Source organism: Neopsephotus bourkii, unplaced genomic scaffold, assembly GCF_033783945.1.
Source record: "Neopsephotus bourkii isolate Nb327-2 ecotype Australia unplaced genomic scaffold, CSIRO-AGI_Nbou_v1 NB_214, whole genome shotgun sequence".
Classification (NCBI taxonomy): Eukaryota; Metazoa; Chordata; class Aves; order Psittaciformes; family Psittacidae; genus Neopsephotus; species Neopsephotus bourkii.
Genome location: NW_026900726.1, coordinates 275252 through 303196, shown reverse-complemented (window position 1 = coordinate 303196; position 27945 = coordinate 275252). Strand labels below are relative to the sequence as shown.

General features: G+C 45.8%; 1 protein-coding gene across 2 annotated transcripts; it reads right to left on the bottom strand.

Moving 5' to 3' along the window:
* Window positions 1-391: 391 nt before the first annotated feature.
* On the bottom strand, window positions 392-25407 carry LOC133207455 (T-lymphocyte activation antigen CD80-like). Of its 2 annotated transcripts, none has more exons than XM_061344395.1 (6): window positions 24844-25407; window positions 12949-13293; window positions 10396-10677; window positions 8528-8650; window positions 4130-4253; window positions 392-747 (listed from the first exon to the last, which is right to left on the bottom strand). In XM_061344395.1, exons 1-5 carry the CDS (start codon window positions 24929-24931, stop codon window positions 4147-4149), a joined length of 945 nt encoding a protein of 314 aa, XP_061200379.1. In that variant the 5' UTR covers window positions 24932-25407; the 3' UTR covers window positions 392-747; window positions 4130-4146. The 2 variants fall into 2 exon arrangements, with proteins under 2 accessions (XP_061200379.1, XP_061200377.1); XM_061344393.1 differs by lacking the exon at window positions 392-747 and adding an exon at window positions 1767-2261 and having other exon boundaries at window positions 24844-25405.
* Window positions 25408-27945: the final 2538 nt, after the last annotated feature.

The window sequence follows — 27945 nt, the reverse complement described above, 5'->3', positions numbered from 1 at the left end:
ATACAAAACCAAACTGATGCTAGACATATTTGTCAGTGAAACATTTTGTTTCCTTTAGAAGGAGGTAACTTCAAAGGTCAGAGGAGTCTGGTGACAGAAAGGTTTGGCAGAGTACAGAGAACAAACCCTTTTCCAGGAGGCTGTGCAATCATCAGTCAGGAGCAGAAGTAAAGCATAGGACAGGCAGAGGGAAAAGGTTGTGTTGGTACAACTGTCAGGGCTGTGGTGTGGTTGGTAAGGTAGAAATGCATTTTTATAGCAGGGAAGGAAGCACAGTGTTAAAAATGAGCAAAAGTAAATAACAAAAGGAGGGTGTTCAGCCTGCAGGAAGCTAGTAGTTTATGCTGGAAAGAGGAAGTATGGGAAGAAACGGAAAGTGTGAGATCATAGACCCAAGTCCTGCAATAAGGTTGCCTTTCGGAAACACAGTTTTCCGTGTCACCTGTTTTCTGCTTTCAACCAGAATTCCCAAGTGCAAAGCTTATGGTTTCCTTATCACTCACCTTGTCTCCTTTTCTCTGTCAAAAAACCTTCCATAAGAATGTTTTGAAGCTCCCGTTTCACTTCATACAGTGAGAAAACAGTAAAAAAGCTGATGGGGCAGCATGATGCTGCAGGAGTAGAAAAGGAGCAGTGCCTTATTTTTTACTAGCAACTTGATCCCTTAGCCTCTAGTAGCTCAGTCCTCTATAAACCACTTTTAGTCCTCTTACTTCCTCCAGCAATTTCTCTTTCAGTATGTACCTGCTAGAAAAAAGTGAAGTGGGTAGAATATTTCCTGGCCGTGTCCTAGCTCAAGCAACAAAACATCCCACAGAGTGAGGGGCATGGTGTTTGCTCTGCTCTGCTAACTACACATGTGGATAGAGCAGCAAGGGAACAGGTACAGTTTGCAGTGGGACAGAGCAAAAGGGAAAACCAGATCTGTCAAACTCAGGGCAGGTTTGACTTAGGTTATAATGCAGAGTTGCTTAGGAAGCTTGGTGGGGCTTGGGGCTTTTTCTCCCCTGAAAATGAGAAACCACTTTTTCCTACACAGTAGGCAAAAATATCACCCAGATTAGATGAGTCCTGTCCAATGTTAGAATCCTGCAGGGTACTTCGTTCAAGTCCCAGCTGGGTAGAGAGAACGCTAGCAGAAAGTGGCAGCATTCAACACAAAGTAAATCCCTGTGTCACTGTGTGAGATTCCCAAGAATACGGAGATCCTTCTCTAACAAGTATTCCTATACAAATATACAAACAAAAGCAGACCTATGTTTATGGAGCAAGGTTGAGTTACATTTCATTACAGTAGATACATGTGAGATAAACCACAGATTGTTACAGAAATGCGGCGTTACAAGTGTGGGTAGGAAGGAATGCATGTAAGAGCTTGTACAAGTGTATGCACAGAGGCGTGCACAGTGCACCACCACCAGCACTGTGCTTTGTCAAATGTGCCCCCACAGTAATTCAATGGAGGAGCAGCATGTTAGTACCTGGGTTGGTGAGGCCATCCTTTCAGGAGAGAAAGGTTACGAGAACTTCTGCCACTGCTGTGGGTAAGCAATATTAGTTAGCTGCTAAGCGTGCTGTCAGTATGGATCATTCCCTAAAAAGTCTCTTAGCACTGAAAATAAGTATGAGGCACGTAGTCCCACTTAAGGTGCTTCTCTGTGAAAAGTGTGTACATTATTGCCTCTCTAGGGGAGAAAGGACATGCATCTGTAATGGTCAAATCCAAATCCAGAGTCCTCCAGCGCAAAGAGCAGTACTGGCAGATAACCTGCACGACGCTGAATGTAAGAAGTTTTAGCTGCTCCCAGTCACCACATGGAGGCACAGCCTGACTTGAGACTCTGTGTCAGGGCCTGGGGTCTGCCAAAGGCCAGCTCTGTGTTACTAACGGCGCTTGTGGCTGTGGGCTGCCTGCCAGGGCTCTGCGGGGCCCCTGGTGTTCACAGAGGCAGCATCAAAGCCAGAGGATCCCAAACCGTTGAACATGAACATGATGCCCGTGATGCTCCTGCCCTGCTGCAGGAACGTGGAGGGTCCTCCCAGCTGGAATACCAGTGACCTGCTGTAAGGAGACCACACCACAGCTTCTGTGGCGTAGGTGGGGGTTTGCATTCATTTATACAGGATTATGTTGCCAGTCTTCATAAGCAGAGCTTTCTACTGCTGTCATCCCCTTTCAGAGAGCTGAAGGGTCAACACAATAAGTATTGCTGTACAATAAGCAGTGGGGACTTCAATGCGGAATACACAGGATAAGAAACCTGAGGAACACAGAGAAAAAAATTTACTTATTTCCCCTCTCCTTCTTAATCTTAAACGCAAGGCAAGAACGTTGCAGAGCCGAGACAAACGGGGATGACGTGCCATAGGCCTCCACAAGAGGGCTCCCAGTACAGTAAAGGCGGAGCCGAGGGCTGATCAGAGCTAGACAGCTGAAGAGGGACACTACAGTGAGCTGCAGGCTGCCTCACTGTGAAAACCTTTGAACCGTGCAGAGGTGCTGTCTGCGGAGTGAGAATGGCTGGTGAATGTGCTGCCCTCTTTAAGCAGCAACAAGACATGGCTCAGCACATCACACAGTTATGAGATGACTCATCAGCCACTAGGGAAGCACAGCTTTCATCCCTGTCCACAGACAAGCAGCAGTTCCAAGCGCTGCAGTTAGGAACACCAACCATTTGCAGAAAAAGCCTAGCAAGCTTTTGTAACAAAAGAGAAATGTGGCAGAATGGATTTATTCAGTAAGTGAAATCCTGCCACTTCCATCACAACCCGCCCCAGAAATCATGCTAACCAAGGCTCTAGTATCTGTTCCAGATAGGGCCTTCCCCAGAGGAGGACATGAGTGTTTGCTCAGGTTTGGAAAGGAAACAAATGGCCTGAATGATAGTTTGCCCTCCTTTCCATCACAAAAATGTTACGGTTTTAGATTACTGTAATGCATAGCACTCATGACTTCCAGGATTCCACAGCTGTTGCCCTATTGCATTGCCCTGGCAATGTATTCAGTATGCCAGGGTGAGAGCAGGAAATGCAGCCACCTGGATAATGATGTGAATAAGAGCAGTTAGCTGCTAATCTTTACTCAATTCTCTTAACTTGAAAAATGTCTTTTTGGGGGACACAGCTTTGAACACAGCTGATCTTTCAAGCCAAAACAAATATAATGCTCTGTAGTAGTAAAACATGACTAAGCCAGACTTTTCCCCAGCCCATCCTTCATAACACCTCAGTATCACAAGTAGCTCCTTTTAAGAGATAGGTGAGCATTTCTTGGGTAAGTCTTGAAGGGGAAACTTCTCCATTCCTCCAGATGCTGAAAGGAACAGAGATATCTCAGAAGTGGACTGGCATTGCTAATCTTAATGGGAAAGCTGGAGCTGTTCTCTTGTTCATCTCTCCCTCACTTCCATTTGGTCAGTCCTTCATTTCTATTGTCAGTGGTGTTCCCATGTTTATGCAACAGCGCCATGACTACAGGACATCCACGGCTCACAGGACATCCACCAAAACACTCCATGTGGGACCTATAGTAGTGATAAGCTACTATCACAAATCAGTCAGGACAGTTCTTAGTTGAGAGGCCCACAGAATGAGAACAAGGGCCTGTCACTGCAGATCCTGATAGATGGATGACCATGCTACAAACCCCACCTCTCATATTAACCAGCTTCCTTACACAGGTTCAGAGGAGACACTGACAGTCAAAGTTGTCAGATGTTCCTTTCTTTTCCCCCTCTCTCTGTCTCCATCCCCATTTACTCCCTAAAATTTTTTGTTAATTAAGGAAAAGAATACCACAAAGGCTTGCACACCATCTATGCAGGGCCCACGCTCTGGAGAAAGCAGCTGAGCAGCTCAGGAAATTTGGCCCTCTACCATTTTTCACTAGGTTCATTCCAGGAAATCTGAAATAACCCAAACAAAGCAGTGCCCTACAAGCAACATGAGCATCGTTTGTCCAGCCACCTGACCAGGAAACACCATGTGTCTGACCTGGCAGTCAGGCCCTACCCCTTTTTACCCTGCATTTACCCTAAAGGACAGCATAGCGAGCTAACATTGTATGAAAATGAAATAGTATTTTAGCAGCTGTTTTGCCAAGAGAAGAATGGTGAAGAAAACTTACCTGCCAATGCAATCTGGTCATACAAATGATGTTTCAGGTGTCACTTTAGAGCTCAGAGGTGGCTTTGTACCTTCTTTCACATCCTGTTCCACTGAATCCTGACACTTACAGCAGTGAGAACAGACTGAAAAAGAAGATCCCCAATTAGAATTTGAAATTACAGAAGACATAAATGTGCTGGATACAAATGTCTTCTTCAGCAAAGTAAATTATAACTGGCAGTGGGAAGAAAGGAGAGGAGAAATAAACAAATCTTTTAGGTCCAGTTACTTCTATTTTTCCTTGGCAGGACTCATCCATGCAATACACCTGAATATGGCTGGCCTACAGACATTGTCTGATCTGATAGAAAGTTCTGTTACATATAAATATTAGTGTGTCATATGATACAACAGCTTTCATTCCCAGGGCTAGGACCTCAGCCTGGCACAAAGACAGGTTGCTACCTGCTAAGGTGAGAACGGGAGGGACATAATGGTAAAAGTTACATGTCACTAAATGCAGTTTGCCAACTGAGTGTAAGAACGCCAGTATTAGAACCAGCCAGCCAACTCTTTCAGTGCTTTAAAAGGAGTTCAAATCAAACAGGTATCTCAGCATCTATGAATTACTTTTGATAATCAAGTTGAATCTTTCTGTACTATTACAGCAAATTGCATAAATTTTACAACATGGATCTTAGGCTTTTCTTTAAGTGACCTTTAATCTTGATATAATCTTGGTGCTTTGTGTTTAATTAACTGAAGAGCCAAAAAAAAAAAATAATCTAGAGTTTTCATTCTTAAATTACTGAAAAGATAGGCTGTGAGCTACCCAAAGTGTGGGGGTTGAACCTCAGCAAAGCATCTTCTTATTTTAGTTACCACTATAACATGCATCTGAGAACTCTTATTTCCATTTTGCTCTATCTCTCTGTTCTTCCCTTCCACACATGGCTTTTTGAGCTCAGAAACCGCTCTTAGCATGAAGTCAGCTCCTGCCTCAGCTTTCCGTATGTCAGAACAGAGGTACCCTGAGACCTATTCTGAGCTCCTACAGTAGCTCTTAAGGGTGATCTGTAGCAACAGCAGCAAGAAGTGCTCTTAGGACAAGTATTTCCCTCAGCAGACATGTGGCAATGCACAGCAGCACTGAAATGTGATAATTGTACAAACTGAGAAGTTGGATTGAAGCTCTACCTTCAGTTTCATGGACCGTACGCTTGGTCTGGAAAGTGGCTGTACAAAATAATAGCACCACCTGACTCTGCAAATCCACTCCCTGTGCATATTCTGAAAATGGGACTGAAAGGGAAATTCCAGTTCATGCAGCCACGTCCCATGCTGTTGTGGGTGATCACATTCCACCACATTGGTGTGCTTTTTACATCTACTTTAAAAGCAATTTAATTTCTACATGAAAGACTATCTCAGAATACTCCAGATTCTTGCTAATTTAATGGTGAGGAACTTTTCAGTTTCCAGCCTGTATTTGTTTAGAGCCAAATCCTCCAATTCCACTTCATTTTCTCCTACAATTAGTTCATTATCCACACAGCTGTGAGCAGCTGTGATTTTCTTGGTTTCATCGTGCTTGCTGCTTTCCCATTGACATTGCTCCAGGGTACAGCAGGGGAAAACCAGCACTGGTGTCATAGGGGCACATGAGTGGAAAAGGAGGAGGTGCACAGGTGTAGCCAAGAGTCATTGTCTTCCAGAAGCTTCCTTTCTTTGTGGTAAAACACCAGAAAGAAAATTAGCCTAGTATGACTCAGTGGTTACACTGGGTTGTGAAGGGATGTGGTTGGTGAGGAGGGGAAAAGACAAATAGCAATTCTACCTCCATACCCCTGACTTGGGAGTGCACTTGTCTGAAGTTGAAACAGAGGTAGCAGAGACACAAGCATGACGAACTTACAAGTGTCCCTAGGTGAACTGAGTTCCTGCTGCCTGTCGAATAGCCTCTTTCCAACAGGGGATGCCACTGTGACCATGAGATGCTTAGAAGCTCAAACTGCTGGCTTCTGGTTTAAGTTCCCTGAACACAGAGCGTGAGATTCTGATCTCCAGACCTGACTTCCCCAGTGACCTGACAGAACTCAATTGGGTGATATTTATAATGTGTTGCAAGGCCTGCTGCCTTTCTCCAGAACAGGATGTGAATAGGATATCTACTATATAACCCGGGTAACTATAGACCAGTCAGCCTCACCTCCATTCCTGGGAAAGTGGTGGAACACCTTATTGTTGGTGCCATCTTAAGGCATATCAAGGATAAGAGGGTTATGAGGGGCAGTCAACATGGCTTCACCAAGGGGAAGTCATGCTTGACCAATCTCATAGCCTTTTATGAGGAAATAACACGGTGGATGGATGATGGTAGAGCGGTGGATGTGGTCTACCTTGACTTCAGCAAAGCGTTTGACACGGTCTCCCACAGCATCCTTGCAGCTAAATTGAGGAAGTGTGGTCTGGATGATCGGGTAGTGAGGTGGACTGTGAACTGGCTGAAGGAGAGAAGCCAGAGAGTTGTAGTCTATGGGGCGGAGTCTAGTTGGAGGCCTGTATCTGGTGGAGTGCCTCAAGGGTCGGTACTGGGACCAGTATTATTTAATATATTCATCAATGATTTAGATGAGGGAATTGAGTGTACTATCAGCAAGTTTGCTGATGACACTAAGCTGGGAGGAGTGGCTGACACGCCAGAAGGCTGTGCTGCCATCCAGCGAGACCTGGACAGGCTGGAGAGTTGGGCGGGGAATAACTTGATGAAATATAACAAGGGAAAGTGTAGAGTCCTGCATCTGGGCAGGAACAACCCCAGGTTCCAGTATAGGTTGGGGAACGACCTGTTAGAGAGCAGTGTAGGGGAGAGGGACCTGGGGGTCCTGGTGGACGACAGGGTGACCATGAGCCGACACTGTGCCCTTGTGGCCAAGAAGGCCAATGGCATCCTGGGGTGTATTAGAAGGGGGGTGGTTAGTAGGTCGAGAGAGGTCCTCCTTCCCCTCTACTCTGCCCTGGTGAGACCTCATCTGGAATATTGTGTCCAGTTCTGGGCCCCTCAGTTTAAGGACAGGGACCTGCTGGAGAGAGTCCAGCGCAGGGCAACTAAGATGATTAAGGGAGTGGAGCATCTCCCTTATGAGGAAAGACTGAGGGAGCTGGGTCTCTATAGTTTGGAGAAGAGGAGATTGAGGGGTGACCTTATTAGTGTATATAAATATATAAAGGGGGAGTGTCACGAGGATGGAGCCAGGCTCTTCTCAGTGGCAAACAATGATAGGACAAGGGGCAATGGGTACAAACTGGAACACAAGAGGTTCCACTTAAACTTGAGAAGAAACTTCTTCTCAGTGAGGGTGACAGAGCACTGGAACAGGCTGCCCAGGGAGGTTGTGGAGTCTCCTTCTCTGGAGACGTTCAAAACCCGCCTGGACGCATTCCTGTGTAACCTTATCTAAGTGTTCCTGCTCCGGCAGGGGGATTGGACTAGATGATCTTTCAAGGTCCCTTCCAATCTCTAACATACTGTGATACTGCTTTTGACTTCTAATACCAGCTGGATGCCTAGCTGCCTTTATAAACCCATTTGATGTCTACCCACATCTTAAGGGGCTTTCTGATTAGGTCAGCTTAGACATGATGTGGAGCAACAGCTAATAGATGACAATAACAGCAACAAAAGAAAATACATCTGCTCAGCTGCCATCAAACCCTGAGATGCTGGAAGTCCTCTTTGCCTTTGAAAAACTGCTGGAGACATGTCTGGAGTTACTGAAGGCTTCACAGGGTGGGACAGGGCACCTCACCCATGCTGGTTTTGGCCACATAAGGAAGACAAGTCTATGTCTCTTGATTGGAATTCTCATAGAAGTGGAACATAGCTGTCCTTAGGTTTTTTGCTGTGGCTCTAGAACTACTCATTTTTGTAACTTTGGCTCTGTGACTTTTCTGAGGGATTGTCTAAATAGGGTGTGTGGAGAGATCCAGTTCTGAAACTGTCAGTGCTCAGCTGTATCTATCATTATCACCAAGATTCTTGGCATCTTCAAGCATGTTATACATAAACATAATACATAAAAACTGCCTTTGTGAAATTCTTTGTGAAACTCTTCAATTCTGTATATCCCTGATTCTGGAAATACTCTGATCTTCTGTCAATACTCCCCATCACCCCGTCACTCTCAAACCTGAAGCCTAGTGCTGCCCACATTCAAAATGTAGGAAAAGTCCTGAGCTGGACTTCAATTTTGTCAAAGTAGATGGAAAAAAAAAAAGGAAAATAAAAAAAAGGAAAGGAGAAGGTGGCACAGAACTATCAATCAAGTGTGTCAGCATAGCTTCTAAAAATGTGTATTTCACAGAGAAGCTCCATAGGCAGGGTGAGGCTGTTTCTTGTAAAAGGATCGACACTTACCATGCCTTGGGAGGTACCTTGCTGCTAGGGTGATAGCCAAAAGGAAGATGACGATGATACTTGAAACAGTAATGACATTATAAGAGGGAGCTACGGTAGGGAGAACACAGTCATTTGTTTTTCCTGAAACAGAAGAAATAAAGCATAAATAAAGGGCTAAACAACATACTGGCATATAGCAGGTACGTGAAATGTGGGGGTTCTGGACAAATTCTAACTTAGCCTGAAAAATTTACCTATTCAATAAACGAACAGACAAAGCTGGAGCTGGCACCTGAATTTCCTTCATTCTCCTGTATTTGATACGTGCTGAAATTTTTAACACATTCATAGAATCTGAAATGTTGGGTGTTTGTCCAGAAGAGGACTGAGGCAGGTAACAGCTTAAAACACCTAAGCTGTTTTTTAAACTTACGGTTAGGGTTGGTAGAAAAGTCTGAGTCCATGTCTAGAAAACCTACATTCTCAAAAGTACTCTATAGGTTTTCTTACTGTTTTCACCAGATTTATGCCTATTTTTTTCCCCTCTGAATTCACAGGTGATGGAGAGTAGTGTATAAAACAGGCTAGAATAGGGCTTTTTTTTACCAGAAAAAGTGTTGTGGCAGAGTTCAGTGGATCTGGAGCCTTTGGCTTTTCACCACTGGAGATGATCGTTCTGACACTTGAACATTAGGGTAGATAATGGGCTGTTCTTGTACAGTGCAGAACCCTCATTTGACAGGAGGGACAGACTTGGTGCATGTTAACAGGTCTGCAGACCTATGTGTGTAGATCTTCAGATGCATCTGGCATAATTATCCTTCAACTTGTTAGGCAATAGCCTGATCTGCTGTACAATATTCCCCTCCATGGTTTGCCTCCTGCATTTACCAGAGGCTCTATTCTGTCTCCATGTTTATTAAAGATTTATTTGGAGGACCATTTCCATCATAGAAAATGGGAAAATGGGAAAATGTGAGTGATTCCACATTCTTAAAGATCAGAAAGTGGCGGTTTTGTGACTGCTGTTGTCACTGGTGGTTGCAGCCTTCCCTGAGAATCTGTCTGACAACAGTGTATTACTATTATTACTCTTTTTTGCTGCTTTCCTTTTCTGTGTTGTATGATATGCACAACCTTCTTCCATTACCATCTCTACGGACATTATGCACTACATCCAGCAATAACCAATATTCATAAAGCCCTAGTTTCTGGCATTCATTCTGAAACTCAATGGCACCTTGCCTCATAAACCTCTTTGATTTTAGTAGGATTGATGAATAAGGTACCTTGATGAATAAGCTACAATTCCCTAGGAAAAACAGTGCTTCTCTAGCTTCCCTTGAAGCTTTCCCTTATCTTCATAGTGAAAACATCAGGCCCAGAGACATTTCAGAATACTTTTTTTGGTAACAACATTAAAAAAAAAAAATCCTTTGGCTTTAAGAATTTCCTTGCAAAACCCGTTCTACTGCAAAACGTTTGGACTGTAGTGTGCTCCCTCCCTCATGCTGTTTCCACTTGTGCCTCAAGCTTTTCAAAGCACAGACTTATCTATTACGTTATCACTTTCAAACCATGCAAAGTGATGGAATTTTCATGCACATATTAACTATGTGTATGAAAGCAGAATTTTGCCTAGATGCCAGCTGACAGTTTGTTAAACAAGGAAATTATTTATATGTGCAACCTGTGGCTTTTAAGGCACACACATTTTTCAAGTCCTTCCATTCAAATACCAGATCTGTGTCCCCCAACTGGCTCACAGGTGGGATCACTGGTCATTCTTGCATGAACAGACATACAAAATGTACTGCTTTCTCAGGCAGGCAACTCATCAGATTTGACAAAATGGGTTTGTAACACAAACTGTTAATAAAACCTACTCAGAAGCAAACTGGTGGACTTGGTAAAGCCGTTGTATTCAACAGAGCAAGTGATGTTGACATCTTGGGTCACATTGAGTGACAGTTTGCCAGTGATGTTGTATGGGCTGAGGTTGGACTCGGTCACCCAGCTGGCATTCCACACCACGGACGTATTGTTGAGGGCTCCAGAGAGTCTGGGTTTGGGGAAACCTCCATAAGAAGAACACATTACCACCAGCTCAGTTGATTCACAAGAATCAGTGGATACTTCTGCTGTTAGGTTCGGCTCACTGAAGTCAGCTGGAGCAAGAAAGATTTAGTTACCATTCTGACAGATTACAAACGGCCTGCAGTTCTTATCACCCACGGTGAAAGCAAAGACTCCCCCACAGGGTATTTATTCGTCCTCTGTCATAACCCATTTGGCCTTTCTTTTGCCTTAGCGTTCTCCCCACAGCCTTGCCTGGATAAGACTTCGGCCTTTGCATCTTCTACCCCCTGGGCAGTATACACACTTCATGACCCCACCTCTCCATTGCCACCATTTCTCTCTACATACAGCAGTTTATGGAACAACAGAAGGAATCATAAAACAGGAAAGAGAAACATGGGATTCAATAAAAATCCGTATTACAGGCAACAGCAGACAATTTCCTTTTCCCTCCCTCATTAGTCCCTTCCCAGCCAGAAGCTCCCAGAGGATCCATCTCTGCTGGGAAAGGAGGTGAGCCCTTTCCCTTGTTTCTCTCTGCTGGGCTGGCCAGCAAGAGACCAAACTACATTTTCTATATGTAATAAGCCCCTCCAGAAGGCCCAGCAGAGAGCAAGACCAAGTTGTACTAATCATTGCGCTGGCCTTTCAGACCATGTTCTCACTGGACTTCTGTCTCACTGCCAAAGAGTTTTCAGAGGCTTCCCACCCACACAGCTTGTTCCATGCCTTCCTGCCTGGTCAAATGTGTTTGTAAGGCTGCATGGTGAAATGGGTGAGAGTTCTAATATGAATAAAGAAGGAGAAGAAAAGTGGTGTCCACTTTAGTCTGCTTCCCTTTGCCAATTCGGTTCACCTGGTTACTGTAAATAGTTGCATTGGTATGACTGAGGATGCCCACAGGCCGCCGTAAGCAGTCCAGGGTGAGGAGGAAGGGGTGGCAAAGGAACTACGTAAGGGAACTGTACCCCTGGAAAAATCTCAGTGGGTCCACATCTTTAGCAAGAGAGGCACCAATCAGAGAAAGTAACTCAGCATGTGGCTTTCTGTTGGGCTTAAGTCACACCAACGTGACTGCTGTCAAAATGAACAAATTCTCCTTCCCTCCCTGGCATGCTGTAGTTCTGTAGCCTCTATACCCCTCAGGCTCTAGCCCCAGCCAGAGCAAGACCAGGCAGAGAACTGCAGCAGGTAGCTCAACACACTGCAAAATGACCCTTTTTGGAGCAGCTAATGTTTTGTCTGCAACTGCTCCCTGCCTGCCTCACCATTTGACCACATGACTGCTGGGATTAGATGCACTAATCTTCCATGGCTTCTGCTGACCACAGACTCATGGGGCAGGCTACCAAATAACTAATACCTAATGACAGGGTAACTTGCTTAGCACTGTGCAGCTGAAGGAGAGACCTGGATTTCCTTCCAGGCCCACCATCTGTTGAGCAATATAGCATTGACGTCCCTCCTGGAAAGTAAGTCCATTCCAACATCACAGCTAGCTTCACTAAGGCTAGCTTCACAAGCAAGCAATGGTCAGCTCTTGGGAGCTTTTTTTTATTTTGCTGATGAATCTCATTCCAGATGGAGAAAGCTCATTCACTTGTCTGGAAGATTCCTGGAACTCTGCTGCTAAAGGTAATTCAAATGTATGTATGTATATATTTATATGTGTTACTAATAGCTCTGCATTTGGTTGAAACCAACTGCCACAAAAACAGTGGTAGAAATGTAAAATAATGTCAATGGAACTTTCTGTAGCCTCCAAGAAAAGATTCAGATTCGTTTTGAGCAAAAGAACTTGGGTTGTTTCTTTAAGATGAAAAGCCTCCAATCTCCAGCTGAGTTCAGCCTTAGGTCGTGGAGCTGCAGTGCAGCCAGTGATCTGGCCAGCCCCCCAAGAGCCTGGGCTTCCCAAGGGGGTTGATGCAGGGCTGGGATGCTACTACGGTCACAGAGAAGCAATGCCACTCCATTCCTCTTTCAGCTTGGATGCTTCCCATGCATCAAGGGCTTAGTCTCTGCTTTGCTCAAAAGACAGCAGAGGGCAGAGGTGGCCTAGGGCACCCACCAGCAGTGATACCTCGGAATGTGTCCTGGGGGGGTGTCTTTTTCCAAGAGGAAGGCATCAAGGGGAGGATGTTGGGCTGGTGGTGGGAAAGGCAAATTTTCTGTACCAGGGGTAGCTTTGGAAAGGTAAGGAGGAAAGCTGCTAAAATGGAAATAGTTATCACAACTTCTGGCACTCTTTGAGGCTTGTTAGTGCAAGTCTGTCTGCTATACTATGACTAACACTTGGAGGAGTGTCTTTTACCCTGGGGATGGCACCAGAAAGCCTCAGGTGTCAGGATGCAATCACCTACCTGTAACAAAGAGGTTGACAGGCTCATTACACACAACCACGGAGTTCTGTGAAGATCTGAGGTGCTGAACTACACACCAGTAAGAGCCATTGTCTAGGATTTCCATGGGGGAGATCCACAGGGTGAGGTTCCTGGGGTCTATCTCTGTCCGATTTTCATATCGGGCAGAGTTGTGCTCAGAGATCCTCTCCCCAGCTGCATAGGCAAGCACTACCTCTGTAATGTTCTTCTGCCAGTAGACCCGGTAGTTCTGTAGGCTTTCTGAGCTGGGAATTTCATGACAACACGGCAGGCCAACTTTTTCTCCCACCTTGCTTTTGACTACTTTCTTCTCCTGTGCATAGCCTGTATGGGGGGGGGCAAAGAAAAGTCAGTGAGACAGTGCTACAGCCTTGTGCCAGGTCCTGCTGCATACAGCTCAATTCTTTCAGCTCTATCTGCACTTGTTAAAGTACCTCATCACCCACAGAGCTGTTTACAGCTTCAGCTCTGCACTGAGGAGAGGCCTCCCTTGTCATTGCCTTTTACATGATGCTCCAGTGCTACTTAGGATCCTGAACAAATGATTTCTGAAGGCGAAGGCAAAGGCAGGAGAGTTATCTGCCTGAACAGAAATTCTGGTGGCTCCTTAAACACCTCAGAGTAAAGATTTGTCATTATTCATGTCACGGTATAAAAACATACATTCCCAAACTGCTATATCCTCTGCTCTTCCTTTTCAGACCTCAGTGTTTGGAAAATCTGTGTCACCCTCCAGTGAGTTTCCTGTGTGTCACACAGAGCCAAAGTGGCTGTAAGTCTGGGGGTTTCAGGGTTGGTTTTTTTTTGGAAGAGTTTTTTCTTTTTTTTTTTTCTTAAACAAAAAACCCGAATATTTCAATATCCCAGAAGCTGGAAGCAACCCTACAATGATAAAGTTTACAGCCACAATGTCATCAGCTTTCTAGTATTAGCAAATGAACAAATTTGGCTAGTCTAGCTGAAACAAACTTGTATTTGTAAAGGCCCATGGACCTCCCTTGGGATTACTTGCAAAACAGCACAGGCATTCCCCACCTCCTGCTCAGAGACTGTGTTGGTGCCATATCTAGTACACAGACGTGTCTCTTGTAATAAGCTGAGCTCCTTGAAGGGAGAAATTGGGTACAACTTTGACCACTCTAGCAGCAATCCCCCTGCTTCACACTGCAACTTCTCTGCACTCCATGCCAGTGATCAGCCGTGTTTTCCCACTCTAATTCCTCTTTCCAGTGGGTAGGTGTTCTCAGGGGCCAGAACTTAAAATGCGAGGGAGCAGTGTAGCAAGGAGCTCCTGCTGTTGCTGGAAGAGAAACCCAATATTAATGTGCTGTCTTGTGCTTCAACAAGGTCAGGGCAGGTGGTTGGGCTTTCACCCAGGTTTGTGCAATCTTCAGGATGAGACTTATCCCTGTGCATCCTGCTTTGTTAGTCCAAAAATTTGGGTTGCTTTACATTTGCCCTGTTTGCCTCAGCCTCACTACCATTAGCACCCATCTCAAATAGTGGAAGGGGGGGTACCAATCTGTTGCACCCCATGGGCTGAGAGCAGAAAACAAGGAAATAGCTGGCCTCAGGACAGAGAAGATTCAAATTCCCCAATTCCTTCCCTGAAACTTCTCACATAACTGGTTTTCCTCTGCTCAGCCACTTCACTGGTCTTCCAAAGGAAAACATTCTATTTCCACACACCCCCCCAGTCCTGTACTTCCCCTTATAATTCATTGCAGACTCTGAACAACCAAACTGTGGCAGACCATGAGCCCACTCAGCCCTCTGACCTCTATCAGCCAGCAACCAGTAGCAATGGTAGAAAAATTAGCTCTTCCACTCTGTATGGGGTAAGAACTGCCATACCTTGCAACCTTTGGCAGCCAGGCATTTTAGGCTTTCTTGACAGCAGCAGTTTCATCACTACTGCTAGACCTACCCCTTGAGGAAAACATTTTGCTCCTTCAGGAATGCATGTATATTTCTTGGCTTCCACAACATCCTGTGACAATGAGTTGCACAGTTTGATTACATGCTGTGTGTAAAAGCATTTACCTTAAAAGTAGCCCAGTTTAGGCTGAATTTTGAAGTTCCTCCTGTGCATCTGCAAGTGTGTGTGGTTTTTTTCCCTCAACTACATCTTTGCTTGTTCTCACAGTTCAGGTCTGAGCAGCCAGTCTGAGCTTTGGGACTGTGGGCCCTAATAAAGACAATTTTCTATTTTCTTTTGCAGCAGCAGTGGAAGAGTAGGCACGCAGCAAATGTCAGGGTGACATCGCATCATGAGTTGCATTGAGGTTCTCCTCACCTTGCCCCTAAGAGTCTCCTTTGCAACCAAAAGGAGAACAAAAACCTTCTTGGCAGCACATGTGCAGGGTTTGGAAACTCCTGCTGATGTCACATCTACCCTTAAAAGGCTCTGCACCCTTGAAACTGCAACCTGAATGCTGCAAGCCTGAGGGAACCGAAGTCCTTGAAGAGTCATTCAGCCCCACAAAAGTCCCCTTTCACTTTAAAGATGAACTGCAAAGCAAAAATGAAAATCCAGTTCTGTCCATTTCTGTGCTGAATGCTCTCTGTGACCAGGCTGTGGGGGAGGTACCCACCATACAAATAATTTTTAATGACTTTCAGAAAAGAAAGATCCCTCCTTTTCCCACCCCCCTGAAGCCCACCCAATCCCAACCATCCACACACACAGCTCCATCACTGGGAGGCCACAGTGTGTAGCCACACTGACCTGATTAAAGGGCTGACTTCTGCCCTAGTCGCCCTAGGCAGAAAAACATGCTCCGTTCCAACTATACCTGTGTTGCAGATGCCCCATATAGCAGAGCTACTTAGAAATGAGTGCAGAGGAAAACCATCCTTTCTTATTTGCTTTCAGAGTCAGCAAGCAGGAGAGCTCTTGAGCCTATATTCCTATTTCCTTCACTCCTTGTCCAAGTCATGTTTCAGAAATGCCACAGTCACAGAAGCTTGGTTATCCTACCACACATAATGTCACAGAAGTCCTGCAGAGACAACTGACTGCAAAAGGCAATAAAAGACCACACAATGCTCTAGAGAAACAGCACTGAGCTGCTGGAAACCTTCAGGTAACTCCTGAAAACCCCAAAGCCACTCTCTTTCCCCTCTGTTCCAAATTCCTCTGCTCTTCTAAAGTGCTTTGCCTTTTTTTGGTGTTACCTCACGTTACCTGGCTTTGCACACAACCCACAAAGCAACACATATGATGGGAAAGGTCCTCCTTGGTGGGCCTGGGTCTTTTGCCTCTGCGTAAGCAGCAAGAAAGACTGTGGATCCACACAGGTTTTAGATGGACATTCTTGCAAAAAGCTCTGAGGCAAACTGCTGGAGGCCTTCCAAAACCAGGAGGATCAAAACAGTCTTGCATTGTTTTTTATCTGTAAGTTTCCCTATTTGTCTCTGCAAGAGCAGCCAGTCTCTCTATTCTTCAATTATTAGCATCACTGAACTTTGCCTAGGACCATGCACATGGGACTCCTGCTCTGCCGGGGCACTGACAGTGTTGTGCAGGGGCTGGTAAAAGGGGCTTGGGGCAGCTCTGGGAGGAGATGCACAGTGTGCTGTGGTGAGGTAAGGGCACTTCTGGTAACTGGGGCTGCATCAGCTGAGGAAAACACATCTTGTGGAGCTGCAGCTTTCTCCTGGAGGCCATCCCCTGGGGTTGGAGTAGAAATCACACCTAACAGTCCCTGGGTAATTCTACAGCCTCATTTTCTGTGAATAGCACATTTGCCCCAAACTTGGTAGGATTTATCCTTTGAGGACAACACAGTATTTTACAGGGATTTCCAACCAGATAATCAGTTGAAAATCTGAGAAATTTTGAAAAGCTGTCTTTAAAGAACTAGACACTGCCCCTTGGACTTTTCTTTATCCCAGATGATTTTAGCAGTGAGGAATCAGATTTTCCCCAGGCTTTCCATGGGGTTAAAATTCAGCAGATGTCCTGTGCTACACTGGAACACATGAAGAAATGATTTGTATTTAAGTCAGTGTTGTGACAGATTCCTGTGAACACACTAATCACAGAAAGACCCTATTAGATAACCTCTGCATGGGGACATCATTTCAGCAGTACATAAAAACACTACCTTTTCACTGTAATCACCCCATGCAATGAGAAAGATGGGATGAAACAGAGAAAAGTGAGTGCTGGCAGGCCCTTCTGGCTGTCCATTTTAAGGAGTCTGTGATTGTATATTAAGCTTCTACCCAGACTACACTCCATCAAACAGAAGCACTCAAAGGGAAGTCTCAGCATGCAGAGAACTGAGGAGTGGCTCTTTCCCTTTGCACAACCCCAAGCCTAACTCCCATCACAAGCCACAGGCCTGTTGATGCAGCTGCAAACCCAGATGGCTTCATTCATGCCACGGTCACCTCTTGGGAGGTCATGTTCCCTTACTCATCCCAAATGCAGTGAGAGAGGAGCAGAAGAGAAGGAACAAAAACAGCGATGCACTTTACTTGCAGTGGTTCCACTGTCCCGTACCTGCTAGTCAAGTGTGCCTTCAGCAATTGAGCGACAGGATTAATCCTATGTTACGATGCTGTCATGGCAGGCCTGAAGTAGGGAAGCGGTGTGAAGAGGTTTATCTAAAAGTTTATTTCTGTTTGCTTCTGCGCTGTAACCTCATGGTGCCCTGCTTGAAGCAATACAGCAAGGGCTCGGCTCCCCTAACGCGGCTTTATGCACTTCCCATGTTCACATTGCCACATTCCTCCTAAACAAAACTGTAACCTTGCTTTGCCCAGCTCTACACTGCTTGATTTAGCAATGATTATAACATCCACATGGTGTTTTGGTGCCTGACTCCTTCAGCAACCTTCATGTCATTTTAGTGCTTTTTTGTTTCACATGCAAAGCCTGTAGTGAAGAAAACCTTGAAGTCAGGAATTGATGAGACAACCAGAGGACACCTTCCTGTGTCTATAGACAGAAAGACAGCCCATCTTTGGGAGTGTGTACTAATCCCATTTTTTTCCAGCAGCTTGAGGCCTATTGATGTCAAATTAAATTATCCATCTTATTTGTTTCCCTGAGCCTACTTTGATAAGCAGAGATGTACTGCAGGTAATACTAATTTTAAAATGGTTCACAGGGTGCCCTCAACACATACCAGTGTTTGATATGGGCCCAGTTTCTTAGACGTGAGTACTCCTGCTGAAGCCCTCCATGCAGTTTCCTTTGCAGGTTACAGACCAAAAGCCCTGCTTTCTCCAGTCTCAATCACTGCTCGCCAGAGAGCTGATTTCACATACTTGGTAGCCTTTTTGCTACAAAAGTCATCAAGGCAACCCAGCCAGATAGAGAAGGAAAGGAAGAGCCCTTACGGAGTCACAACCCTGTCAAAAGCCTGGCTTCAAAGGGAAGGAAACTCCATTACCACAAAAAGCTCCATGATCTGAAATTAGCAACTGAGAAGATGAAAGGGAACCTGAAATCCTTTGGTGAAGGCGCTGGGGCAGCTAGTATTATGCCCTCTTGCTCCAGCCCATGTTTCGGTACTTCTTGAGATCAAGATCTACTACTTTCTGAGTCACCACTGCCCGAGCTGGGACAAGCCCACTGCCTGGGTATGTCCAGCCTGCTTTGCTTACAACATGAGTAAGATCGCAAGTCTCCGCAAATCAGTCAGCAGATTTCTCATCATGGCCCTAGCCAGGAGATCAGAGCCGAGCAAGGAGCTGGACATGAGATGCCAAAGTTCTTGGGGGTGGGATGGGGACTATATCATGTCTTAAGATCTTCCCCTTTGGTGTGGCATCCTCCACATTATGTTGCTTGGGGAGGAGAGGAAGGAGGGCTTGCTTATCTTGACAGTGGGGACAGAAGGACTTATGTGACTTGGGGAAAGGAACAGAGGGAGAGTCTTTCTGAACTTCCCCATTTCTCTATTCCCAGCCTGTGGCATGGGTGACCCCACTAGAATTAAAAAGGGCAGGGGGAGACACTAAATCTGGATGTCCTCATGGGATTTGCATATATTAGTTCCTTTCAAGATCAAATGCCTGCAACTGGCTCAGCACTCTTGTGATTTCGAGTTTGGGGCAGAAACTGAATGTAGCAGTTGTGTAAGACAGGCCTTTGGCGGAGATCTGTTGCACACAAGGACAAAAATAAATCTGTTAATTTTTCCCCCTGCAGACTTTGTCTCTCGCTGACTGGATCACTTTGTACTTCCTCTATATTTATCTCCCAGCTGAAGATGCTCTCAGATAATTTTCCTAACTCCTCCAGAACCACTGCCATACATACTGCTGTCCTCAGTTCAGCTTTTGAAGTTGAAGCCCACTCCACTGCTTAAGGCCGCAGGTTTCTACAGTGCTTGCTAAATCTCACTGCCTCACGTGCTCCCCAAGTAGCCAGCCCTCTTTTGAAACTAACAGAAGGGGAAAGTGTCCAGTAACCAGGAAATCTCATGTAAGCCCACACAAAAGTAGTAAAAGTTATAATTTTTAATTATTTCTTTTTTGCTTCTGAAGGACTTGCCCACAGCAACATTCAGCAGCGCAGCAAACAATGCCACAGGCCTGCCAACCATTATCTCATTGGAAAAACCTGGCCCCTGCTCAGGCACCAACTCAGGAACACTTTGCAGGTGATAACCTTAACAGTGACCCTGGCCTGGCTGGAGCAGAGATTAAACAGCCCTGTATAAAAGTGCAGCATGGCGAATAGTAATTAACTGAAGGATGACTAAGGAAATGAGACCAAAGCAGTCCAGAGATGTCTTAAAACTCTAAGGGTCACAGAGGGAGTGAAATGACAGACTTGTGTAGGGGCCGCTGTGGGCACTGGCAGGGAAGGGGCTGCCCAGCTTGTAGGAAACAGTGTGACAGTCTCTTCAGACTGATGCACTTCCCTTGGCACAGGGAGGAAATACTTGTCTGCCATGAGCTAAAACTACACCTGAGGATCCCTGCTACGGCATGAGGAGTGCTGCACACAGAGGCTTGCTCCATGGTCTTTTCTAACAACTCTGGGCTCACCAAGAGGTGAATGCCTTTCGAGCACAGTATAGCCAGAAGTGCCACTGTTAGCCAGCAGTCAGCACTTTTATTTTCAGCCAGGGAGTCCCCTGGGACCAATGATATTTTAAAAGCATAACAGTGAAAAAGCAGAAATACAGCCTGTGGCATTTCTGCACTGGGGAAGATTTACATATTCTCAAATGATCTCCTGAGGCTCCCGAAAGTGACGCCCCTCCAAGGGGACACAACAGATACAAATAAAGCTTATCTATTTACAAACAAAACCACCCCCCTTTTGCCAAGCAAACAGGCTTCACTGCATTCAGCACGCTTGCCTTGCCACCTCATGAAAAGCACCGCATGCACATGTGCGCAGCACTTATAGTAGGACACATGTTTAAAAGGAAGAAGGGCTTCTCTGAATGTGGAAATTCTCCTCCAGCCTGGCACAACCTGTGGATGCTGCCAGAAGACAAACTGGCCTTCTCCACATGAGCAGAGGGGATCTGGCTCCCCACTGGGGAGCTCTCTTCCAACTGCACGAGCTCCCTCCTACTGCTTTCCTTGCAAGGCTCTTCGAAGGCTGGTTCAACATGTCACACTGGTGTAAAACAAGGGGAAAAAAAGAAACTTTCTGCTAAGCAAGCTGGACCACCCAAGGATCAGAAATGTACTAGAACCAGTGCAAGGAAGAGGAGGCTTGCATAGCCAGAAGCAGAGGAGAGGGGAGCAGGGCTGCACCTTTTGATGGCAATAAACTGCCCCCTCAGCTGTGCAGCCTCCAGAGTACGCAGCATTGGGTATAAAAGCGAACTGGCACTAGAGAGGCCACACTGACCCCTGCAGAAAACCAACTTACCACTGGCAAGGCAGGGGGATAACCCAGTCAGTGGCAGCCTTCATTTATGTCAGATTAATTATGCCCATTAAATCATGCTTGTAACTAAGAACCGAGGCAGCCATGAGCAGGAGAGATGGGAGCATGTACAGGGTAGCAGCTTCTGTTGGTAACCTACTGCAAAGCATAAAATCTTAAGCCCCAAACTTTGCATGTTTAAGTGCAGGAACGTCTGACATTCAAGTTACAAAAAGGATACAAATGTCTCAGTGATCCAAGAAATGCAAAAAAGCTGTTGCCTTCAGACTGATGTGAGCTCGCTGGAGCTACCTGGGTTCATTCTGACCTCACTGGGAAAAAGAAACTATGTGGGTGAAAGGAATGTTTGGTAGCTTTACACACTTGGTATGCAGGTGTAGAGATGTATTTTGACAGTGCGAGAATGAAGCTTGTCTACATTTAATTTTTATTTTCCTAAAGATTGTTTTTCATTTAAAAAACCCCAACAAAGTCTTTAAGCAAAAGCAGGAGCCTTTAGTAGGGTTTCTGTTTGCCCGGACAAGCTGTTACAGCAGGTCTCACTCTGGACAGACAGACAAAGGAGTTCCTTAGTTCCGCTGCTCTTGTTTTTGAACCAAAGACATTTATTTTCTGCATGTCTGGAACAGGAGGAGACAGAAACTCATTCGAAACAGAAATATAAAAAAAAGAGGTGAAGGCAGCAAGAGCAATAAGATGGAAACTCGATTTGCATGCAGTGATCAAGTAGGCAAATCTGGTACATACAGAAAAGCTTCTGCCATCTCCCCTATGAACCCATACCAGAGTGGACATAGGAAGTGCATGCTAAGCACCCTAAAGCTCATTGACAGACACTTCAGTGTTGGGGAGTGGCCACGAAACAAGGAATCTTTCTTATTCCCAACCTTCTTTTCTGAAACCCAGCTCCACTCCAAACGCCTTATTGGCAGTAACATGCAAGAGGGGATTACCAGAGTGAGTTACTCTAAGACAGTGCTTGCTAGCAATGAGGAGAGAAGTGGATATTCCCTCCCCACCCCAACTCTCCAATAACTCAGAAAAGCTCTAGGGATTTTCCTCAAAACTTCCCAAAACTTTTCACCATTGGGAAGAAACTAAGAACTAGGTGGTCCCCAGTCAGAAGAAAAGACTGTAGGGAAACTCAAAAGGAATGCTCCATGGACACAAAGCTGGGCTTGCTTTGTGCCTGTGTTTGTGCGCAGGGCAGGGAAAGGTCATATTGAGGGACTTCTAGCAACATTTTCCTAGTATAACAAACTGGGACTGAGAAGATCCTGCAGATTTTTGGAAGGTGTGAATGTGCAGTGGCAGGAGAAAAACAAGCTTGGCAATGCGTTCAGACCATAAATAAGTTTGTGCTGTAATCAAGGCTGCTCTACCACTTTTCCACTGTGCTGAGACAGCAGGGTATTCATGCACATCAGTGTCCCCAGCAGCAGACAACATCTCAGCTTTAAATTACACTGGCACTTCAGGGGTCACCTCAGGTGAACCCCAGAGCAGCAAAATTCAGTTCTAGGGCAAACACATGTATCTATGCAGCTTGGGCATAGACAATTTCTATGAAATACAACCTTCAAATAATCCTTTTTAATAAAGTCCCCCACTAATGCCTTCTACTGATGTGATGTGAAAATTCAGCCTGGCATTTCCCTATATTACCATTTTACTCACACAGGCTGTACAAAGAGCACCTGCTTTCATCCTAGCATGCTAACTGACCTTTTGGAGCTGTACAGCTCTGAGCTGTGCAAGCACCAGGACACCTGAACTAAACCCAAGGATGCAAGATGTAGCCACAGACTCTGGGTGCCAACTGTGCTTTGATGTGGACATGAGCAGTCCCATGTGGAATCAGCTCTGTAAATGCTGGCTTTGGTAACTTGTTTAACAATGTGTGAGAAGGGCAATGGCAGGGAGATGGCAGACCCCCAGCGCTTCACTGTTTTGCCACAGCAAGGTCAGAAGTCGAACCTTGTGGTCCCTGTGAGCCACCCAGGGAAGGCATCAGCTACGAATCCCAGTGAAGCTTTTAAAACCATTCATTTGTGGGTATTGTACCATATATTTTCAAAGGTCACTAATGTAGGAATACCTCTTTTTGGAGAGAAAAGTGTCAGGGTGTGCCTGCTTGAATACAGAGAGAGAAAGGAATTGCACTGGCTGTGCTGTTCTCACCAGACTGCCGAGAAACCTGAAGCACCAGTACTTCCATTGACTTATTGTGTGGGAAGCATCTAACAATTATTCTCAAAAAGCTCATATAATGCTTTAGAATAGCTTCCCTCTCCCCCCCCCCCCCAAAAAAAAAACCCAAAAAACCTCAGGATTTTGTAATTGATAGGTTTGGAGAAGTAAGTCTTCTCAGCAAGAGGATGACCAATTCCTGCTGTCCTACGGATCTGTGTATTATTTTTGCCAGCCCAGGCACCTGTCCCTATGCCTCCCAGCCCATTCCCAAGCCCTTGATGCCCCCATGATCTTTACAGCCCATCTCAGCTGCTTTCTGCCCTTTCTGTCAGCTCACCACGAGGACACCGTCATGTACACCCCACGGCATCCGGCTGCTGGGGTGCTGCCTGTGGCTAGCCAACAGCTTCCATATAGCAAGCAAGGACACAGCATCTCTGCCAGCTTTGCCTTCCTGTCAAATGTGGTTGAAACTGGGCTGGGGATTTCAAAGTTACAAGCAGGCTTAAGACACAAAGGGAGAAGGCAGGATAAACTATCATTCAGTTAGCAAACCATATCAAAAAAAGCACAACTATAGGAACACCTGGTTTTCTATTATCAAATTTCTATTTCTAGTACTGGACATTAACATACATCAAAGTGTATATCCACGTATTGCTGGGTTTTGTTCTTGGAATCAGCATTATTTTTAGAGAAACTACGTGACTGGTGAATTACCACATGCTTATAATTACATTAATAACATACCACAAGCTCATCAAATAGAGAGAGAGAAACAGCTCTGCGTGTGATAAATTGTTTGCCCATTGCAGTACAGGCAAAATACATCCGTGCTTGATATGTGCTTCACAAGCACAAAGGTTGGAGAAGGTAGAAGACAGGAGAGTACAGATCTCATGAGCAGCAGTTGAGGTGGTTGCTTTCTCTACAAGTGAGCTCTGTGATTCAATCCTTGTTAAAATCTGAGTTACGCTTTAAGATTCTGAGACTGAAACTCAAAATGAAATTCAGCATCAAATATCTCCCAGTTTCAAAACATCAGCATGAAAAGAAAATTTTGCATCACTCGTTTTTTAATCAAAGCCTCGGTTCAGCCCAGGTTTTGCTCTAGAGTATCATTAGCTACAGTGAGACACTAACACTGCCAATAAGCACAGCCTGTTTTGCATCCACAACTAACCCCAGCTCAGAAGTGAGTTTTGTGTGGTTGCAAGGTTAACACCTCACACAGCTAGGAGCCTTTCCATCCCAAGCCTCTTGAGGTCAGGAAGGACCTGTGGACTTCAATGAGTTCTGTGGCAGGTCCTCAGAGAAGGATGAGGGACAGCCCTTGCAGTCCTCTCACAGGGACTTTGTGTTGCTGGGGAAAGCTCTCCCCATGTCCTGTGCTATCTGGGCAGCAGAAAGCCCTCCAACCCGTCACACTGTCCTGTCTTCCCCACCGCATGCTCACTTCTATCCATCCAAAACACTGAAGAAACCACTCTACCACCAAATCCAAAGCCTGATGGGCTGCAGCACATGCTACCCACAGATATCAGCTGCCCTGAAAACACTCTTTTCGCACTGCAGTGGGAGGGGTGACCACCCTCTAGGAACCTACAAGTGCGACTGGCTTGGGGAGCTGAGAGCTCCAGGGACCTCCATGCTCGTTGCCATGGTTAACAGACCCAGCCACCCCAAACCCTGCCCTGGCAAAAGGCACCAGACCAAGTGCCTGGGGACTGCCATCCCCTGCCGACCCATACACAGGTGCTGTGGCCGAGCACAACCCCTGCTGTGCTCCCACACCAGCATCTCCTGCTTACCTAAACTAAGGCAGAGCAGCACAAAGAGCCGGATCCCCAGCCACCTCCTCAACGCCAGTGCCAGTGGGGCGGCGGGCAGGCATACCATCTTCCTGTAGCTCCTGGGCCTGGAGGAGAGGGGACACAGATAGGGGAGCAGCGCCTGAGGAGCCACAGCACTTGCCACCACGTCCCTTTCCTTCCTGCTCACTTCACCCCCAAGAAACCACGAGCACAATCACAGCCCTTTGCACTTCCCTCACAGGGTACCTGTGGCTCCCCCTGAGGCAGAGAGGGGGCTCAGTGCCAGGCCATGGGTGTGCGGCTCCTGCAGCAGGGCCACCGAGGCGCTTGCTCCACACCAGGGCAAGGGGAAGGCCAGGCGCAGGCGAGTGCTCAGCCTCATAAGTCACCTCTTGCCCGCCTACAGCTTCCTTATGGGCTTGCGTAAGGGCGTGGGTGCCGCCTTCGGCCCTCGGTGCCGGTTTGGTTGTGCCTCCAGCAAGGGGGCAGGAGGGGTAAAGGAGCAGGAAAGAGCCCTGCGCACAACCATTGGGTGCTGAATGTAAGTGTCGGGCAGCACTGGCACCGGTGGGGCTTCTCAGTTGGAGCTTAAATGCAACTAAGCTAAACATCTGATGCTACTTGCTGGCAGCGTGCACCGGCAGCCCAAAGAGCCAGCAGTGATTCTTGCCCTCTACTGGGCCCTCATGAGACCCCACCTGAAGTGCTGTGTGCAGCTCTGGAGCCCCCAGCACAAGAGGGACATGGCCCTGCTCGAGTGAGTCTAGAGGAGGGCCATGGAGATGATCTAATGGCTAGAACACATCTGCTATGTAGACAGGCTGAGATAGGTGGGCTTGTTCAGCCTGAAGAGAGGACTCTAGGGAGACCTTATTGTAGCCTTTCCAGTACCTAAAGGGGGCCTACAAGAAATGTGGGGAGGGACTTTTTACAAGGGCATGTAGTGACAGGACACTTTAACCTGCCAGAGGGGAGATTGAGAGGAGCTCTTAGGCAGAAACTGTTCCCTGTGAGGGTGCTGAGGTGCTGGCACAGCGTGCCCAGAGAAGCTGTGGCTGCCCCATCCCTGGCAGTGTTCAAGGCCAGGTTGGACGGGGCTTGGAACAACCTGCTCTAGTGGAAGGTGTCCCTGCCTGTGGCAGGGGGTTGGAACTTGGTGATATTTAGTCCCTTCCAAACCAAACCAGTCTGTGGTTCTATGAATAATCCATACAATTATATTTTAAATTAGGAAAAAACCCACACTGTCATTTCAGACTCAGCTGAATGTCATGTATCAAGCTCAGTTATATAAAGAAAATTCAAGAAAGACCACTTAAGTTGCACATGTTGGCTGTCACAGCCAAGCGTCCAAACAGGGAGCATCTGCCGGAAGCACCACCAGAACCAAACAGGCTCTGCAGAGCATCCACCAGCCCTGGCAGGAGAGACAGAGGGATAATTTGCCTTCCCAACTCTGAGTCCCTCCTCCTCCAGGAGGCACCCACCACCAGCCTCTTCCTCCAGTTCCTCAGCTCACCTGGGCTTCAGATGGGGCAAGGTAGAGGAATGGGCCATCTTTAAAGCCTGGAAGGGCAGAACCCTCATGACTCTGACTGGCCAAACAAAACCAGCCTGGAGCAAATGTTAGACAGCAAAACAAACTGCTTAGGAAATAAGAGCTTGAGGGAGTAAATAAACACTAAGTGATGTAGATTTGTACAGATACCACACACCCTCCTGCAAAATAAAACAAACACTGGTATGGTGTAAGGGGTTATATTTAGCTGTAATAATCACAGCAAGAGGGCTGCACACCAATGAAAACCTGATTTTCTTAAAGGAAAAAAATAAAGTGTAATGCAAATGTCTGGCTTGCTGATTTAAATTACTTTGATTTAAAGCAAAAACATCCTTTTATCAGAAATTATTTGCCTCTATGTTGCTTCATATTTTCTTCAGTATAGCTTCCTTGAATTAGATGGATTAGATGGATCAAATGGACTGATGTAGGAGTGAATTTGGCTTATGGATTGCAATATAAACCAGAGTTTTATTTTAACATAATTAACCAGGTAGTATTCTATAGAGAAATCAAGCACCAGAAAAAGAGGTTACATCTTTTCTGTACAGAAGAAACTCCTTCTGTATGATGTGGCAGAGACTAGTTTGCTGTTGAGTCAAACTGAGACTATGTATATCTCCATTGTGGGGTTTCTAGTCCACATGTTTTGTGATTTGGGCTCTGATTTAAATCCTGCTCATTTGTACTCTACCCATTCATTTTCTAACAGGATTACAGTAACAGTCTGCAAATGCAGATGACACTAGGACCATGTATTTACATACAAGTGTCTTCATGGTATCCAGAGAAGAAAAGAATATTATTACTATCATTACATTACTAACATTAATATCATTACTATCATTAATATCATTACAGCCATTTGTACCTTGTTTCCCTAAGTCAATGTCCTAGATCTCAGGCAGGCACTGTCTCTCTGCAAGTCAGATGGACACTTTCTACTCTTAGTCTAATCATGTATCCTGCATCATTATTGAGTTACTGTTACTAGCAACCCTGTTACAGATGTTCACTTTCATTTAAATTCATGTTTGCTCCTTTTTTTAAATATATATCTCTGCCATTCTGCCATATTACAACTAAAATGAAACTCCAGTCTGTTACATCCACATCTGCATTTGTTCCACAAGGTTTAACCCTGCTTTTAGATGGGCAGTCTCAGGGAAACAGATGGAGCTCTTCAGTTCCCATTCTGTAGCAAGGAGGCATCATAACCCCTTCTTACCCACAGAGGAAACCAGAGCAGCTGATTGCTTCATCAAGGCTGCCTAGATTTTAGCTGGACAGCTGAACTCACTCGAGATGCTATTCTCGGTCAGAGCTCCTTCTCTTTTTCTAGGTATCCTGCCTCTCAGTATCTTCTCCTTCAGAGAGCTCCCCGATTATGAGAACACTGCAATAACAAAGAATGTAGTGGTTAAGTGCTTTGTTTTGCTTTGATCGGGGCAGGAGTCATATTTTTTCCATCACTTAAAGCTTCCCTAAGCACACATTCTTGATTCTTGGAAACCATTACTTCAAGGGAAGAGGTATTA

Excerpts from the sequence above, each read along its gene's own strand:
- LOC133207455 (XM_061344395.1), bottom strand. The coding sequence starts at position 24,931 with ATGGTATGCCTGCCCGCCGCCCCACTGGCACTGGCGTTGAGGAGGTGG. Across the intron at positions 13,294-24,843 it reads GCTGCTCTGCCTTAGTTTAG|GCTATGCACAGGAGAAGAAA; the intron begins GTAAGCAGGAGA and ends CCCCCCATACAG. Across the intron at positions 10,678-12,948 it reads TGTCAACCTCTTTGTTACAG|CTGACTTCAGTGAGCCGAAC; the intron begins GTAGGTGATTGC and ends TTCTTGCTCCAG.